Source organism: Protopterus annectens, chromosome 2.part1 (assembly GCF_019279795.1).
Source record: "Protopterus annectens isolate FY-2018-M chromosome 2.part1, PAN1.0, whole genome shotgun sequence".
Lineage (NCBI taxonomy): Eukaryota > Metazoa > Chordata > Ceratodontiformes > Protopteridae > Protopterus > Protopterus annectens.
In genome coordinates this window covers 1,746,554,995-1,746,575,559 of record NC_056729.1, presented here as the reverse complement: position 1 = coordinate 1,746,575,559, position 20,565 = coordinate 1,746,554,995, and the positions used below count along the sequence as shown (strand labels likewise).

At 41.4% G+C, this 20,565-nt stretch overlaps 1 protein-coding gene across 1 annotated transcript; it reads left to right on the top strand.

The window, feature by feature from the left end:
- Positions 1-14,157: 14,157 nt before the first annotated feature.
- LOC122794625 (lysophosphatidic acid receptor 6-like) lies at positions 14,158-17,226 on the top strand. Its single transcript, XM_044063205.1, has one exon. It carries the CDS (start codon positions 14,362-14,364, stop codon positions 15,376-15,378), a length of 1,017 nt encoding a protein of 338 aa, XP_043919140.1. The 5' UTR covers positions 14,158-14,361; the 3' UTR covers positions 15,379-17,226.
- The last annotated feature ends 3,339 nt before the right edge of the window (positions 17,227-20,565 follow it).

The window sequence follows — 20,565 nt, the reverse complement described above, 5'->3', positions numbered from 1 at the left end:
GTGAAACTAGCAGACTCCAAATCCAACTTCAGACCACTGAAAAGTGGAGTACCACAGGGTTCAGTCCTGTGTCCCCTCCTGCTTGGTATCTACTTTTCTGAAGTACAGGCTAACACAGAAGGTCTTTGGCTAATGAAGTTCACAGATGACTGCAAACTAAGAGCCATAATCGAAACTCCTAATGATGTGGACATCCTACAAAAGGGCCTCATTGAGACAGATGCCTGGTGTCAAAGCCATGGCCTTAAGCTCAATGCCAGAAAGTGCATTGTCATCTCCTTCAGTAAAAACCCTGTACCCATGAGCTACCACATAGGTGGTAGTCTATTTAACACTGAAAGTGTGATAAAAGACCTCGGGACACAGGTGGACAGGTGTCTCTCCTTTGATAATCACATCGCTACAGTAGTCAGGAAATCCTTCTACATGGCACACCTCATAGGTTCATAGGTTGGTACTAGGCTATCAGCCCTAGGGCCTATACAAGCCTAGCCATAACAATTCCCTGGCTATTTCTTCCCACATTATTTACTTTCCTGGACCCCTGTCTAGCAGGGCGACTGACGTGATCCCTGGGGTGAATTTCCTTTCTCCCATCCAATCGTCAAGGTTCCTCTTGAAGAGGTCCAAAGAGGCACTCTGCTTGACATGTATGGGCAAACTATTCCAGAGTATAGGGAGTCTCTGGGTCAGGAACCTATCCCTCCAGCATGTTTTGTTTATTGTGCTGACAAGGTTTAGATCCCTGGAGCATGTAGCTCTGACAGATTGGGATTTCTTTAAGTGTAGCATGTCCAACAGCTCTGGGTTTGACATGGCCTTGTATGTTAAGCAGAGATCGCCTCTGAGCAGACGATATGCGACAGAGTACAGCTGGAGTTTTTTAAGGTGGTCAGCGTAGGGCATCTGCTTTAGGCCTGTGATTCTTTTAGTGAGGTATTTCTGAGGCCTTTCCAGTTGTTGCAGATGTCTTGAGAGGTACATACCAAATGGGGCGTTGTATTCTATAATGGGTCTAATGAGGGATGAGTACAGTGGGACAATGACCTCCTTTTTTCTGGATGAAAAGCCCTTCGTGATGAGGTGTGCCACATAGAAGGATTTCCTGACTGTTGTGGCGATGTGGTTATCGAAGGTGAGACCACTGTCCACCTGTGTCCCTAAGTCTCTTATCACACTTTCTGTGTTTAGTGTACTGCCACCTATATGGTAATTCATGGATACATGTTTTTTCCCAAAGGGGATAACAATACATTTCTTGGCATTGAGCTTGAGCCCATGGCTCTGGCACCAAGCATCTGTTTCTGTAAGGCCCTTTTGTAGAGTATCCACATCATTTGGGGATTCAATAATGGCTCCCAGTTTGCAGTCATCTGCAAACTTTGTTAGCCAGAGTCCCTTAGTGTTGACCTGTACTTCAGAGAAGTAGATGCCAAACAAGAGCGGCCCCAGGACTGAACCCTGAGGTACTCCACTTGTCACTTGTCTGGAGCTGGATTTGGAGTTGGCTACTTTTATCACAAAAGGGTTCTCATCCAGGAAAAAGAGGTCATTGTTCCCCTCTACTTGTCACTCATTAGACCCATTATAGAGTACAATGCCCCTTTTGGTATGTACCTCACAAGACATCAACAACTGGAAAGGCCACAGAAATACCTCACAAAGAGGATTACTGGCTTCAAACAGATGCCCTACGCAGACCGTCTAAAAAAAATTCCAGCTTTACTACATCACATATCGCCGACTCAGAGGTGATCACTGCCTAACATACAAAGCTATGTCAAACCCAGAGCTGTTGGACATGCACTACTTAAAGAAATCCCAATCTCTCCAAGCTACACACTCTAGCGACCTAAACCTTGTAACTACAATAAACAGAATATGCTGGAGAGATAGATTCCTGTCCCAGAGACTTCCTATACTCTGGAACAAACTACCTATCTACATCAATCAAAGCTCTTCATTAGCACGCTTCAAGAAAAATCTTGATGATTGGATGGGAAATAGGAAATTCACCCTGGGGATCACAACTGTGGCACTGCTCGACAGGAGCACTGGAATATAATTCTCTTGGGTGGTGAAAGCCAGTGTACCTTTTTGACCTGGCTTAGATAGGCCCTAGGGCCAATAGCCTAGTACCTACCTATGAACCTATATAATGTCTAAAGCCACAAAGCATGTTATACAATTTATATAGCATACAAGACATATTATGTATTTTATACAATGTATAGAGCCACCAGGCATATTATATAATGTATACATACACCAGGCAAGTTATACAGTGTTTATGGCTGCCAGCATGTTACATAATGTATACACAATGTATACAGGACACCGGGTATGTTAGACAATGTATACAGCACACTGGGATATTATATAATGTATACAGCCACAAGGTATCTTAAACAATGTATACAGCCACCAGGTATGTTATGTAATGTATATATACACACCATGGAAGTTATACAGTGCATACAGCCATCAGGCATGATACACAATGTATACATCCACCAGGTACGTTATGTAATATGTTCAGGCAGCAGGCATTTTATATAACGTATACAGCCACCAGCTATGTTATACAATGTGTATAGCACACCACTGCAGATTGAGTGCCATCAGCAGAATGAAGACATAGTGTTGACAGGAAACATTGCAGACATACAGCATGAAACTGCTCACCATGAACAGCCGCAAACTGCAGAGGAACAATGCCCTCCACAAAAGCACATATACCATAGTGAGCGTGGACCTAGTATGTAAGACCTCAGTTACAGCATGTGCTTATTCAACAGAGCAGGGATGCCAGCAGCATGTATCTTGTAGGAGGCAGAAGACAATATGTGCAGGCAAGGGTGAAGTGTGATGTTCCCAACACCAGCCCACTGGCTTTGTCTTTTCCAATAAGTTGTTGGACATACTCCAAGAGGACTCCATTCTGACAGAAACAACCAGGGAGATGATGGCTTCCTGCTGATGGGCAAAGAAAGTAATCTACAAGACCTGCCTGGACAAAGATAGTAATCTACAAGACCTGCCAACACATTGGGCTGATGGCCTGCATTTTTTCATGGTATCACATAGTTGGCATCTGTCAATCAATTCTACCCTCTATTGTGTATCATCATGTGTAAACAGGATGCCACGTAAGACCTACCCGTGGCAAATATGTCGTGTGTGCACCTGCACCTGTGACCCATGGAGGTAATTTTACATTTCAAACAATTCCTGGAGGGTGGTGTGTAAGATGTAAGAGGGTTGGGAGGGTGGCCTAATGGTTAAGGTGTTTGCCTTACAAACAGAAGGTGTAGGGTTTGAGTCTCACAAGGTATAATTGGCTGGGCTTAAAATGTCTTGCAAGGGCAGTTAGCTTAGTACTAATCTATGAACCTATGACATGCCTTTTCTGATGCATAAGGTTTTTCTGTATACCTTTTTTCCTCCAGAGTGCATGGCACATGATACAGTAAGCTGGCTTCTCCACCATCTATGACTATAATGGGAAATTAGGGAAATTGGTACTGTGGCTGTACTGTCTACCTACTGTGACATGCCTGCCCATGTCAGTGATAGCCATGACCTATGACTGACTAAGATTACATAAGCAGAGCCCCTCTAATGTTGGGTTAAGGAAACATTCATCATTAACCAGATAATGAAGAAGAGGTGGTGCTAAGTTTTTGTTACATGCTCAGCATACCACCACAGTTTACCATCAGACTGCCCTAGATATTCTATAAATGCAGAACATGATACAGTAATTGCAACATTGTATGCAAGGCTGGATGCAGAACAAGGTGATCTAGGCAGCTGCCTAGGGCCCGGGGCTGCCAGGAGGGGGAGAGCCTGGCCATCAAAACAGGAAAAAAAATGCTCTTCTACTTTCCATTCTATCATCCCAAGTAAGGGAGATTTAAGGTCTTCTTCCTGCATTAGCAAGCACATACTTTTATTAGTATGCTTCCAAACATCAGCCAGCCATGAAGCAAACCTACACTCCTCGAATCAAGCAGGTTTAACCTTTTTGTTTTAGTAGTAGCAGAGTTATTTTAACAGGATATTCATTTTGTAGCACACACATTTCAGAGTTGGCAAGTCAAGCCTGAAGCACACAAGAAGCACTCCAGTACTGCACTCCCTGAACAGAGTGGAAGATTTGACTCTTTGATCATTTTGAGCAGCAGCAGGATCTTTCATTATATCATTAAGAGGATTTCATGCTTTGGCTCTACAACATTCAAGGAGACAAGCATTATGTCCACTTATGTCACAGTTCACTACAGCATCAATATATTCACGTATGTCACAGTTCACTACAGCATCAATATGTTCATGTATGTCACAGTTCACTACAGCAACAATATGTTCACGTATGTCACAATTCACTAAAGCATCAATACATTCATGTATGTCACAGTTCACTACAGCATCAATATATTCATGTATGTCACAGTTCACTACAGCATCAATATGTCCACGTATGTCACAATTCACTACAGCATCAATATGTTCACGTATGTCACAATTCACTACACCATCATTATGTTCACCTGTGTCATAGTTCACTACACCATCAATATGTCCACATATGTCACAGTTCACTACATCATTATGTCCATGTATGTCACAATTCACTACAGCATCAATATGTTCACGTATGTCCCAATTCACTAAAGCATCAATATTTTCATGTATGTCACAATTCACTAAATCATTATGTCCCCGTATGTCACAATTCACTACAGCATCAATATGTTCACGTATGTCACAATTCACTACAGCATCAATATGTTCACGTATGTCACAGTTCACTACAGCATCAATATGTTCATGTATGTCACATTTCACTATAGCATCAATATGTTCACGTATGTCACAATTCACTACATCATTATGTTCACTTGTGTCACAGTTCAGTACAGCATCAATATGTCCACGTATGTCACAGTTCACTACAGCATCAATATGTTCACTTACGTCATAGTTTACTACAGCATCAATATGTCCACGTATGTCACAGTTCATTACAGCATCAATATGTCCATGTATGTCACATTTCACTACAGCATCAATATGTTCACGTATGTCACAATTCACTACATCATTATGTTCATCTGTGTCACAGTTCACTACAGCATCAATATGTCCACGTATGTCACAGTTCACTACAGCATCAATATGTTCACTTACGTCACAGTTTACTACAGCATCAATATGTCCACGTATGTCACAGTTCATTACAGCATCAATATGTCCACATATGTCACAGTTCATTACAGCATCAATATATTCACGTATGTTACAATTCACTACATCATTATGTTCACCTGTGTCACAATACACTACAACATCATGTACCCTTAAGTCTCAATTCACTATGACATCATGTTCAAGTATATTACAATTCACTACAATATCATTATATTCACTTGTGTGTGACAATTCACATCATTATGTTCTTATGCCTCAATTCACTACATCTCTATGCTTACTTGTATCAAAATTCACTAGATCATTATGTTTCCTTATGTCACAATTCACTACAACATCATGTTTAAATATGTCAGAATTCACTGCAATATCATTATATTTAAATATGCCACAATTCGCTACATCATTACGTTTCCTTATGTCATAATTCATCGCTACCAGTCAGTTAATTGCTACATTCTACTCTGAATTCATTTAAAGAAATAATGCCCAAATACACATTGCAAATTACTAAAAAAGTCCGCAATATAAATATAATTTTGTCAGACAGAATAAAGAGTTTATCTATCTATATAGACAGACATAAAGATACATATACAAGGGACACCATAACAGTGAAGAAAGCAGGTACGTATGTTAGCAGTAATTAAAGAGCATTTGAAGAAATTCGTACACACACACACACACACACACACACATATATATATATATATATATATATATATATATATATATATATATATATATATATATATATATATATATATATATGTACAGTATTCACACAGTAAGAAATATACTTTGGTGTTTTGTGTGTTATTAATGATAAACTATCTAGGCAAAAACAAAACAATAGTGTAGTGTGCATGTTGTACACCAAAGACAGATAAGAGCTCTTGAGTGATATATACAAATAGCAAATATGTCAGCAAAAGAGTTATATTTCTATTTACTAAATGCAAATATATAACACATACCCACTGACAATGCAGTAGGGACGAGGATGTATATATATATACCATTACAGAAACAGATATCAATTACAAATATGATGTACCAAAAATGGCCGCAGTGGTGCAGTGGTTTGTGTTGTCACCTCACAGCAAGAGGTTCTCCCGTTCGATTCCCAGCTGGAGCGCCTTCTGTGTGGAGTCTGCATGTCCTTCCTGCGGTTGAGTGACATCTAAAGACATGCAGGTAGGTGCGTGCATGAATGGGTATGCCATATTTGAAGGTTGGATGTTGGGCTGGCAACTTGGCACCATAAAAATCCACTGCCAATCATTAGCGGACTGGAGTTCCGCTGTGGCGACCCCTAACCGGGAAAAGCCGAAAGACGTACATACAAATGTACGAAAAACAAGGTAGAAGAAGCAGAGGTCAAATAACCTATTATTCTGCAGATTATTACAATAATAGATAGAGAAGAACTATATCACTGAGAGGAGGAAGCAAGAACTAAGAAGAACAGGCAAAAATGAAACAGAAATTAGGACTTAAGAAGTACAAAGAATTGTAAAGCATACTGACAATTGCATAGGACTGGATGGAAAGAGAGAGAATGAGGAGACAGGAAATGAGTGAATATGGAAGGAGGGGCCAGGATAATGAAGTAGGGGAATGTAGGAGGTACTAAAGAGCAGGAGTGGAAAAGAATTCAACAGAAGGAGAGATAGATATGCTAGAAAAGTACAGGAAGGCATCTAACAATATGGTTAGACCAAGTAAGCTTGTACCATTTACTGGCTAAATACATGAAGGAGAGAAGTTCTTGCAAGTTGTGAGGAAGTCATCATTTTTTTCTTATAATAACCAATAAGTCCAAACAAACAAATGTATTGCAAACCGCCAGGAATAAAGACAACCTTGCTACCAGAAAAAAGTTTATTCGCTTAGCGCTTTCATCTGTATAAGAACAGACTTCATCAGAACAATTTTGAATATAAAACACTCCCCTTAAATACTAACACTAACAAGTCACATGATCAATTCAATTAACATCTTAAAAATACAAACACTTAAAATATCACACACTTCTATGTAAAACAACCAAACCTTTTCACATGATTTTAAAATACTAGAAATACTGGTACACTCATTTAGCCCTGGGAATTGTATCATTTAGTCTTAATTGCCAATGTAGCTCACTTTCCTCTAATTTTTCAGGGACTATTCTCCCTTGTACATCATAATGAATCTGTTCAATAACTAAAAAACTTAAATTTATGGCTACTTAATGCATTGGTTTTAACCTTTTTAGAGATGTCAGAAATGTGTTTGTAAATATACAGATGAAAGCACTAAACGAATAAACTTTTCTGGTAGCAAGGTTGTCTTTATTCCTGGAGGTTTGCAAATCATTTTTTTCTGAATAAACACCATATGTTGTTTCCTTCCTATTATTATATATTCTAGCTTGTGTAATGGAAGCACCAAGTGCGTAAAGTGGGGTTGAGGGAACATACTAAGTCAGTGCTTTGGATGATGCTTGGCAGTTACCAAAGTATAGTAGGCTGTGTATCCTTCTTAGTATGGTAGACTTTAGTCAAATAATTCTAGGCAGGTAAGCATATGTGTGTAAAGTATTTATAGGTTCATAGATTAGTACTAGGCTAAGTGTCCTTGTGGGCCATTTTAAGTCTAACCAATTACCTTAAATGAGAGTCAAACCCTGCACTTTGTGCTTGTAAGGTAAACACCTTAACCATTATGCCAATTTCCATCCCTTACGTATCAGTTAATTTGTGGTTCTGTATCTCTATGAAATTATCAGTGTCTGAGTCCACCAATGCCATTATCAAAGAAATATAGTGATTTATTTTCTGTATTATTTTACTTTTTACCCCATTTTTACACATTCTCTTTGTTAAGCAGGACATGACTGTAGTTTCAGATGTAACCTTTGCATTCCTTCCTCCAGTTCAGCAGACCCAGAAATTAAACAATTATCACAGATGGGGATGGAGTGGTAGAGGCTGGTGTGTCATGCACTAGGCACAATGCAAACACTGCTGGACAAAAGGAGAGGGAGGAAGTCTGGACTGTGGTATCTCAGGTCATATGACAGCACGGTTGTTACAAGAAGGACAGCAAGGGATGGAGGGTAAGATTTACATCAGACTTTCCCTCTTTTCTGTACATTTAATCCCTTCCTCACCCCTTTGACCCAATAGTTCCATGTTTTGTTGAAAATAAGAATCAAGCTGGGGTGGGCATTCAATCTTTAAAGGTACAGAATGATTCTTACATTGATCTACTCATAACCACACCTCAGCACCCAGCACATGCTGATGTCATTGCAGTGTGTATGTGTAATAACCACAACCACACACACACATGCACGCACGCACGCACACGCACACGCACACGCACACACACACACACACACACACACACACACACACACACACACACACACACACACACACACACACACACACACACACACACACACACACACACACACACACACACACACACACACACACACACACACACACACACACACACACACACACACACACACACACACACACACACACACACACACACACACACACACACAATACAATGATCTGACAGTGCTCCCTTATTCACTGTAGCATGGATACGTCCTCTGGTTTCCACTGGGTACTGTAACCTTGGGTAGAAACCCCATCCTCTCCCTGGGCAGGGCAAGTCAGTGTATTTTGTGCCTAAGACCCTCTGAAGTGAGTTCTCCTCCCTTGTGATTTACCTAGAAAACCAACGCCTTAAGCTTTTAGCAAAGAGTGGGATGGAAACCTCCTCAGACTCGATGACTGAGCCTGCTAAGTGTAAGGCCAAAAACATAAGCCTGAAGCTGAAGCTGCACCTGTCAATAAGGAAGTATCTCCTAGAGCACATGAGAGCTCAGAGACACGCACCATTATGGATCCGGATACACAGGCTGAGCCTGTTTTGCAAGTCGGCTTGGTACCAGATGTATACACATCCAGAGATGCTACTCAGACATCAAATTCCAACGTCCAGGGGGAACCCAAACTTATAGTGTCAGAAGGCCCCAGGGGAGATACTCAAATCACTGTTAGGGAGGACACTGACTCAGAATCAGTCTAATGTAGGCCTACATCTGGTCTACCTTCGTTGCACTGCCATGCATATTCCAGCCAGGAAAAAGCAAAAAAAAACTAAGCATGTCCACCCACTGACCCTCAGAAGAAATGGCAACATTTCACACAAAGCCTGTTTAAGGCCTTCACGGTGCTTAGGCCTTTCTCTGGTCACCCTGCTTCCCCTCCTGCCTGGCTTTCCTCTCCACAGAAAACACCAAGGCCTCAGGCCACTTCTGAGGAAGATTCTTCATCTGAGAAGGAGAGTGGTCCATTGGATTACTCATCTCAAATCCCCTCACCTTTAGATTATACTTCCACTGAAGAAGATTCAAATGGAACAGAATCTCCTATGGAGAATTTTTTTTGGGGGGAGACCATCTCCACGATGGGACAGTACAGAGATATCAGAGGTCCAAAAACATTATTATGACCTCCTCCAAGTACAGTCGCCTAGTCCTTTCGCCATTCCTCCTGTTATACCAGCCTTTTAAGATGCTTTTGCATTTACTTCCACTCATCCTAACTCTCAGCTTCCAGCTCTGAACAATCTGGACAGGAAAGTACAAAAGGATGACAGTTTTCTTTTCAAGGCCCTGGTTGCAGACCCTTCTATGATTTCAATAGCCTCTGATAAAGCCTCCTGGTCACTTCCTTCTTCCTCCCTACACCCTTCAGATAAAGATAGCAAACAGAGAGGCTGGGCAAAAAAATCTATACCATAGCCACCCTGGCCTTCAGAGCTCTGAACTACCAGATCCACATGACCAAGTATAATCTGGAACTCCTGTCTCAACTTTCAAAACTTATTTCAGACATGCCAGACTTGGAGAACAAGGCCTTGGCGTCATCCCTCATTGCTACCTCTTCTCAGGTAGCCAGACATTCTATTAAATGCAGCTACAATGTTGTAGAAGCCACCTCACAAACTTCAGCTTCCTCTTCTGCCCCAAGAAGATTTGCCTGGCTACCACTTCAGCCCCTCCCTGAGGACATCATGGCAAAACTAATGGATGCCCCCTTGGACAACTTGTCTCTTTTTGGAAAACCCTCTGCAGAACTATTCAAATCTCTGCAAGAGAAAAGTAAGAAACTTAAAGACCTTAAGCATATTCTAGTATCCCCTGTGCCTAAATTTCACAGAAATTACCCTGCAAAACAAGTCTTCATATGCAGGCAATCAAGAGCCCCACAATCAAAACCCCAAAAAATGCCTAAGAAAACTCATCAGTTTCCTCCTACAGCTTCCTCCTCCTCTTCCCAGCTTGCTAAGCAGTCCTTTCCTGATCAGACAGGCTCCTCAGTATGACTCCTCAAGCAGTCAAGGCACCCCTCCCCTCTCCCAGCTCCTAACCCTATCCCTTCCAACCTGGCAGCTCATCACTCAAGACTCTTGGGTGTTAAGCATCATCAAGAGGGGGTACTTCATGGTCTGGCATAAGGTCCTACACTTTAGGGGTACATCCCAACCTCCAAAAGAACAGGAGCCTCTTTTTCCTCCAGTCCTGCAAAACCTGCTCTGTCAGGGCATTATCAAGTCTGTGCTCACAGGACAAGAGGGAAGAGGCTTCTACTCTTGCCTATTCTTAGTTCCAAGGAGGAAGGTCCTTAGAGAGCTATCCTAGACCTTTCCTACCTCAATGACTTTATCATCATTCCCTTATTCAAAATGCTCACCCTGCAAACCTTATTCCCTCTTATTCTCCCACAACCATTCCTACCCTCCGTAGACATCAAGGATGTTTACCTCCATATGCCCATCCACCCCAGATACAGGAGATTCCTATGCTTCTGTATGGGATCCTTGCATTATCAGTTCTCGGCTTTGCTTTTTGGACTCTCCACTGCCCTGAGAGTTTTCACAAAATGCTTAGCACCCTTGGTCACCTTTTGCAGATTCCAACATATCCTAATCTTCCCCTACCTAGATGACCTTTTGATTCAAGACAATTCACAAATGGAATTGAACAAAAATCTCCAGTAGACTATTGCCATTCTACAAAGCCTGGGTTTCACCATAAATTTCAAAAAATCATTCCTGGTTCCATCCCAGGACCATGTCTTTCCAAGGTGCACATTTTAAACCAAGAGTATGGTAGTGTGTCTTCCATCTACCAAGGCATAAGAGATTTCTCTGGTCTTTGCAGAGATTCTCCCCCATCGATCGGCTATCTGCAAGACAGTTCCTGAGAATTTTGGGGTTGATGGCATCCACCATGCTTCCTCTAGCAAGGCTACACATGAGGGAATTCCAATGGTTCCTAAAGTCAGTGTGGTCTCAACATGCCCACCTTCAAGAATACCAAATCCCTCTTCTACCCTGGTCTCAAGAAAGAGCTCTAGTGATAAATAACAAATCTGTCTCTAAACCCAGACCTCCCCATTCACCCACTGCCACCAACTCAAGTGCTGTACACAGATGCATTGTACACAGGTTGGGGAGCAGCCCTGGACCTACACAAAGTACAAGGTCAGTGGAGACCCTCCCAGAGGAGGGATCACATAAATGTCAAGGAAATGAAGGCACTAATCCTTGCTGTTAATTCCTTCCAACCCCTGCTCAGACCAGGGAGACTATGTATACACACAGACAATATGACAGTCAAGGAGAGACAAAATCCTACCTCCTTTGAAGACTAGCCATACAGGCCTGGGATCTAGCACATCTACTAGATATCTCCTTCCAGGTTATCTACATCCCTTCCAGTCAGAATGCTGTGGCAGACACTCTAAGCAGATCTAGAAAGCAGGCCCATGAATAGATGCATCACAGCGATATGTTCATGGACATTGTCCACCAATGGAGTTTCCCCACAGAATTGTTTGCCTCCCTCCTGAACAAGCAACTCCCAAAAATTTGTGCAAGAGAACACCACCCTTAGGCATGGAGAGTGGGCACTCCTATCAATCTCCTATCAATCTCCTGGAAGAGGAAATTTCTGTACACATTTCCCAGTTCCACTTATTTAAAAAATATTGCTGGTCACTCCCTATTGGATCAGACAGCATTTGTTCCCCCGTTTCCTTCTTCTAGCCAAGGGCAAATACCACAATTTGCCCCACAGAGTGTACCTACTAACACAGAACAAGGGCTCACTCATCCACCCACTTAGCAACCCTCCAACTGACCCTGGGGGTGATAGGGCCCTGATTTCTTTCAGACACCTTTACTCTGAGGATATGCTTCAAGTCCTGCAGGTGGCCAGGAAACTTAATACCAGAAAATCTTACCTTGCTTTGGTGTATTTCCAAAATCCAGGACTTGCTAACAGCAGACCCCCCCCCCCCCCATGGTTTTGTCATATCTGTGTGAATTGATTAATGCATGATTAGCTTACTCCTCCATAAAAGCACATCTGTCAGTAATCTCTACCTATCTATCACTTTCCCCTCCCTTAGCAACCAGACTTGAAGTCACAAAATTCCCTAAAGGCTTCCTTTACATCAGACCTCCCAGGAGATCTATAGCTCCACCCTGGGACCTCAACTTTGTGCTAGAGAAATTGCCTCAAGCCCCATTTGAACCAGCTTCTTCTAGCTCTGTCAAACACTGTACTTGAAAAACTGTCCTCCTGGTCACTATCACCTCCTTCAGGAGGGCTTCAGAATTACAAACCCTCATGGCAGCTCCTCCTTTCCTGTTCTTCCACAGAGACAGGGTTTCCCTTTGAACCAATCCATCCTTCATGCCAAAGGTAGTCAATGAATTGTCCTTAAACTAGGCTTCCTTTTCTCCCCTCTCCAACAGACAGTAGTGAGAGGATCCTTCACACCCTTGATGTACACAGACAACTGGGGTTTTACTTACACAAGACTAAACCCTTTAGGAAATTGGACTAACTTGTTTGTGCCCTTCCAACCCAGGACTCTGGGATTGCCTGTATCCAAACAGACCATCTCCAATTGGATATCCAAATACATCAACTTTTGCTATTCTCACCATGGTAAAGTTCTTCAAGGCTCATTCAAAGCTCACTCCACAAGGGCAGTGTCTTCTTCTGGGGCTTTCATCAAAGGGTTGGGCACCAACTCTATTTTAGAAGCAGCTTCTTGGACATCTCTCCACACCTTCACCAAACATTATAAGCTGGACTCAATTTCCAGATCCAGGACAGGGTTTGCCAGGGCCATTCTCTATGGCTTCATAGAAAATTCCTCTGCCACTTCCTCCTCCCTTTCTGCATGAGCTTCTGTACTCTCCCTTAAGTCAGGAATACTGCTACAGATGAACAGAAGGACATATATTAGTTGTGTAAGAACTTACCATAATGATCGACGTCTTTCTCTTCTCTGTTGCAGTATTCCATCCCTCCCTCCTTCTCGCCACTTCCTGTCTTGCTTGGATAGATTGATCCTTTTTCCCTTGGACTGTCTCTTCACCTGGGGCCTCAGTTCTGAGGATCGTGCATGCATACGTCTCTTTTATGGCTGATGTCTGCTTGTGGCCTACTGCAGACGTACCTCACACCCTAGGTAGTAGAAGACTTCATAGATTCATAGATTAGTACTAGGTTAACTGCCCTTGCGAGCCATTTTAAACCTAGCCAATTATCCCTTGTGAGACTCAAACCCTGTACCTTGTGTTTGTAAGGCAAACACCTTAACCATTAGGCCATCCTTCTCAACCCCAACTTTGATATACTGGCTGACATCAGGTCATCACCTTAGGAGGCACAGGTAATTCCCTTAAGTCAGGAATACTGCAACAGAGAAAAGAAGCACATCTTATCATTATGGTAAGTTCTTACACAACTAATCTTTCTATTGGAAGGGAAGAGTAACGGGCATATGAAAATGGGCTTAAAGTAGTCAGTGTCTTTGCTAAGACTGTTTGTTTTCTTTTGCACACAGGTGTTAACAGCTACTTCAGAAGACAACATGAATGTAAACTGTGAGTCCATGAGGTTTAAGTTTGGAAAAAAACTCTTCAACATGTATCTGCCTGTAATCCTCCAATGCTTTATGATTTGATTTCATATGCATCATTACCTCTGCAATAGTGAAAGCGCTGATCTGCTGACTGTGTGAATCACTAGTGACGTTCTAGACTGCTGATATGGTACTGCTGGGCACATTTAACTACACAGCCAACTCAACAAATGAGGGGTGCAGCTCTGCTAACTTCCAGTATGACCTATTCAAACTAGTTTACAGCATTGTGTTTGTCCTTGGTTTGATTGGCAACATGAGTGCTCTTTGCATACTCCTGCTCAAAGTAAAACGTCGAGGCCCAACACAGGTGTACATCATCAACCTTGCTGTGGCAGACATCATCTTCATTTCCACTTTACCATTTAAAATTCACTACCATCTGAAGAAGAATGACTGGATATTTGGAGATATAATGTGCAGGATTACCGGTTCACTGTTCTTCATAAACATCAACATCAGCATTGCATTCATGACATGCATTTGTATCGATCGATATATTGCTGTAGTTCACCCTTTCAAATATATTAACATCAGGAAGAAGAATTATGCCATCATAGTATCTTTGTTTGTTTGGGCTCTAGCTATAGGCATTATGGTGGCCCTTACGACTGAGGGCCCATTACACAACTCGTTCAACAACCAGACGAGCTGCTTTGAAAACTTCAGTACTGAGAGCTGGAGCCAACGGATGTCAGTCTATAACATACTTGCTCTGTCTTTTGGCTTTGTGATACCATGCATTATAATTACAATATGTTACCCACTGATTGCCAAGCGTGTATCTCGGATGAAAAGCATCCGTAAGAATAAGGCTTTGAAAATCATATATCTGATTCTTGCCATGGCATTTGTATGCTTCCTTCCATATCATATTACACATCTACTACACTTCCTGGTAAGACTGCAGATTATAAGCAACTGTGCAATTTCTAATGTCATCTATAAAATGCGGAGAATTACTTTAGCTCTAATAAGTTTCAATAGCTGTCTAGATCCCATACTGTACTACTTTGCTACTGCTAGTCCTAGGTTTTCAGTATCTTACTTCCTTCCTTCAAGGAAAAAGAAAATTTATACCATATATGACAGACACCTAACAGAATGCAGTTTCAAATCCAGAACAAAAAATAGAACTGAATAAGGCATATAAACATGCTTTTGTATTATTATCATTTTATTATCTACTATGCCAAATTTGTAATGTAAAATCTCATTTTTCAGAGTTTGTTTTGCCAGACCATGCATTTTGTTTGTGCTCACCTTTTGAGGTAAAGGACTGCGGTGCAGTTCTAAACCTGGGATCTCCTGGCCGAAAGAACAAACCTCTTGTATGACACTGCATTGTTCTGAAATATGCCAAATTCAAGCTGCATATAATATCGAGACATATAAAGTTTTAAGGAACAATAACATCGAATGAGTAAGATTTCATGTTTTCTTGGGATGGGTGTGTTAAAATTAAGGAGACTCTTAGCTAATAATGCATTGTTACTGCAAACACAAAATGCGTAGTTGGGTTTAAGAGATTAACTTTATGGGTCAGTTTTTGTAGAGAATTTCATGAACAAATGACATCAGGTACACCCCACAGGAATATAATGTCCACAAAGGCAACACGTATATGTTACAACAATTACACAAACTATGAGTCCTCATAGCAAATAAGGCAGAATAGCCAACATTTTTTTAAACATATGACCAACTACAATGAAAAAGAGAAAAGGTATTCTGTGACTTAATGTACAGAATACAGTGTTACTAAAGTTTGAAATTATGCTGATTTTATGAACTAAATTATAAAAGTTAGTGATCCATGTACATAATTAATTTTTATACTTAGCTTAATACCAAATAAATTAATAAAAATACTAATTAAATACAAACCTTATCTAAAAAGAAATTTCAGGGAGTCTCAACAACTATAACAAACAGGCCCTGTCACTTTTCAGTGACCGCACTGGTTGTGATCTTTTTCTGTTTTGTTTTTAAAGAGAAAAACCCTAATGGCTGACAAAAGAGACAGGTCCATAGATTTCATTAAGGATGTTTTCAAATGCTCTTTTTCTTGACAAATTAATTTACATACACAATAAAAGTGAGCACCTGATTAGAGTGGAAGCAAACAGGACCTGTTATGATGTGGAAATATTTTCAGATGTGCAGACCACATGGACAATTCAGCAGTTTTGCTTCTGGTTACAGGTCAAGAACTTGGGGTCATATGTATTAAAAAGCAAGCAGCTTAAATGTACCATTTATGAGCAAAAGTAAAACCCTATGAACAACTGCTAGCTATCAAAACAAAGCCTAGTACTGGAGAGGATAAAACTGATAACATACACATTCCTGAATGTGGCTGGCCAAATCCAACAATATCAGCCCTGGAACTGAGCATAAACAGGAATTATAGTTCTGGAGATGTGCTGAGATAAAAACATCCTAGTGGATGTCTTTTTGTTGCACTAAATAATATTACAATTCCTGAAAGAAAGCAGTGCAAAATCTGAGGAAAAAAGACCAGACATTAGATGTAAATCAAAGTGTTCTGGAAGAAAATAAATCAATAAAAATGGGTACAGGTCATTGTTCAGAGCCTGATGGTTGTGGGTACAGGTCATTGTTCAGAGCCTGATGGTTTTGGGTACAGGTCATTGTTCAGAGCCTGATGGTTGACAGGTGAATACATATTTTCACGCAAAGCACAGAGGGTGCTTTGTATTTCACAAATTTTGCACCTAGTAAGAATAACAAGTCCATAGTAACACCACTGTGCTCTTTAGCTACAAACACATTTGTCTGCAGGGATGCATTTGCGGTGCCTCCTGAAAACCACAACGTCCTCTTACAGCACATTTTCCATTACGTAACTCAAAAGGAGCATATTCAGTTGTACCTGTAACCACTGCTGAAATTTCTGTTTGACAGTTTTTTTTCTTTCACTGCAATAAAAATGAAAATAAGTCTATTATTAAATATCTTTGTAGTAAGACCTGCCATTCTTGTGACATACACAGATCTATGCATTCAGTGATGCCTGCAACAGGTTTGTTCAATATATAATTTTTTTATATGTGTAAACCACTGGATGTGCTTGCATCTTTTCTTTATTTACTCTCCTTCATTGCTGTTTCACGTTCATATATAATATGTATTCATTTGCAGCATATCTCAGCCAACAGGTAATGCACCCATGGGCATCTGACATGTCACATATCTATAGAGATGAGAACCTGTGAAGTTGGCTGCAGTTAGTTAATACATCTTGAAGGGATCAGTGTACAGTCAGCTGACAGGTTATGCATCGGGGGGATCAGCTTGCATGTCATATACATAAAAAGTGGGTATAACCAACCTTCATATTACATGTGTATAGGGACGGGTGCAGTCCTTACATTGTACATTGTATTACTTTTGGGGCCTATATACCACAGCTGGGTACTTTGAATCACTGTTCAATATGAGTAACAACTATACTAACAATCAAGGTTAGACTCGATCCCCAACATTGTGGCTTGGTAAATGGTAGAGCCTGTCTATTTAATCTGACATACTTTTTCAGAAATGGTTACAGAGGCTGCAAATGGTGGCAATGCAGTGCACATGGCATGTCTTGGTTTAGCGAAGGCCTTCAATACTTTTCACAGAATTCGCAACTATCCCTATTTTGAAAGAACATTACTATTTTTTGGCCTGATTTATCCCTAGACAGGATGTCCCTATTTTTGGATGCATTTTCAGGATTGATTTATTCCTTCACAAAATTTTCTGAATCTCTCTCATCACAGAAGATCATAGGCTTTTAGGTGTGTACTAGGCTAATAGTCACAAGGGTCTTTTTAAGCCTAACCTTGCATCCCAAATTTCTGACAAGTTTTGGTACCCTGAATAAGTGTAAGCAGGGGCTTGGGAGATAAAACATTTATAAGCAGGAGGCTGGGAGATGAACCATATGCAGGCTTCCTGCATTCATTAGAGACATAGGCACCAAACCAGGAATGAATTTCTTATTCCCAATCCAATTGTCAAAGTTACAGTTGAATTGGGTTAGAAAGGAACTCTGCTTCACATGGATGGGGAGCCTGTTCCAGAGAAGGGGTAGTCTCTAGGATACATACCGGTCTCTCCAGCAAGTCCTACTTATATCACAGGCAAGGTATGGAGGTGTTTAGGAGAGATGGCAGTGGGGTTTTTAACCAGATTGTTTAATGGAATCTTGGAAAATGAGAGAATGCATGAGGAGTGGAGAAGTATATTGGTACCGATTTTTAAGAATAAGGGTGATGTGCAGAGCTGTAGTTACTACAGTGGGATAAAATTGATCAGCCACAGCATGAAGTTATGGGAAAGAGTAGTGGAAGCTAGGTTAAGAAGGGAGGCGCTGATTAGTGAGCAGCAGTACGGTTTCATGCAAGGGAAGAGCACTGCAGATGCAATGTTTGCTTTGAGGGTATTGCTGGAGAAGTATATAGAAGCTCATATGGAGCTGCATTATGTCTTTGTGGACTTAGAGAATGCATATGACAGGGTGCCTAGAGAGGAGTTGTGGTATTGTATGAAGAAGTTGGGAGTGGCAGAGAAGTGTGTAAGAGTGTTACAGGATATGTACGACGGCAGTGTGACAGCGGTGAGGTCTGTGGTAGGAGTGACAGATGCGTTCAAGGTGGAGGTAGAATTACATCAAGGATTAGCTCTGAGCCCTTTCTTATTTGCAATAGTGATGGACAGGTTGACAGACAAGCTCAGCCAGGCATCCCCATGGACTATGATGTTTGCAGATGACATTGTGATCTGTAGTGAGAGTAGGGAACAGGTTGGGAAGATCCTGGAGAGGTGCAGATATGCTCTACAGAGGAGAGGAATGAAGGTCAGCAGGACTAAGACAGAATATATGTGTGTGAATGAGAGGGAGGATAGAGGAATGGTGAGGGTGCAGGGAGTACAGCTGGTGAAGGTAGATGAGTTTAAATACTTGGAATCAACATTTCAGAATAATGGTGAGTGTGGAAGGGAGGTGAAGAAGAGAGTACAGGCAGGGTGGAATGGGTGGAGAAGAGTGTCAGGAGTGATTTGTGACAATCGGGCACCAGTAAGAGTGAAAGGGAAGGTCTACAAGAGGGTAGAGACCAGCTATATGGGTTGGAGACCGTGGCACTGACAAAAGACAGGAGTCAGAGCTGGCGGTGGCAGGGTTAAGGATGTTAAGATTTGCACTGGGTGGGATAAGGATAGACAGGATTAGAAATTAGTATATTAGAAGGTCGGTCATGTTTGAAAGTTTGGCGACAAAGCCAGAGAGGTGAGATTATACTGGTTTAGATATGTGTTGAGGGGATGCTGGGTATATTGGGAGAAGGATGCTAAGGATGGAGCTGCCAGGTAAGAGGAAAAGAAGAAGGCCTAAGATAAAGTTTATGGATGTGGTGAGAGATGACATGCAGGTGGTTGGTGTGACAGAACAAGATGCAGAGGACAGGAAGAAATGGAAACAGATGATCCACTGTAGTGACTCCTAACAGGAGCAGCTGAAAGAAGAAGAAAGTTTAAGTCTTTAGAATGAGTAATATTGGTGCTGTTTGTTTTGTGGACATGCATGAGGTCCATCAGAGTTGAGTCTGACAACAGCTTGTATGCCAAGCATAGATCTCCCCTCAACAGCCTGCAGGAGACAGACTACAGGGATAGGGCCTTGAGGTGGTCTGCACAGGACATGTTACTTACACCTTATATTCTTTTAGTGAAGAACTTCTACGGATGTTGCAACTGTTGGATGTGCCTGAGTAGGTATATACCAAAGGGGCATTGTACTGAATGATAAATTCTGAAAACAGTGGAACAATCACCTCCTTGGACCTAGATGCCAAACCTTTGTTTATAAGTTGCACAACATAGACTGATTTCCTCACTACTGTCTATGCATGTCCCCAAGTCCCTGACTACTGGGTTGACTCTTAGGAGTGTTTCAATATGATAGTTACCAGGGATGGATGACTTCCTGAAGGATGCTATTATGCATTTCTTGGCAATCAGTGTTAGTCCATGGTTCTGGCACCATTGTCTGTATGAGCCTTTCCTGGAGAATATATGTGTCAGTGCGGGATTCAATGACTGCTCCTAATTTGCAAACATCTGCAAATTTAGTAAGCCAGAGGCCATCAACATTGGCCTTGACTTCAGACAAGTAAATGCTAAAAAGGAGCAGCCCCAAGACTGATCCTTGAGAGACTCCACTTGTGACTGGCCTCTTTGTAGAAAAGTGGGCTCCCCGGTTCTAACTTCCTGGGGTCTGTCTGTGATTCAGCTGACTATCCATTGGGTGAAATAAGGGTTT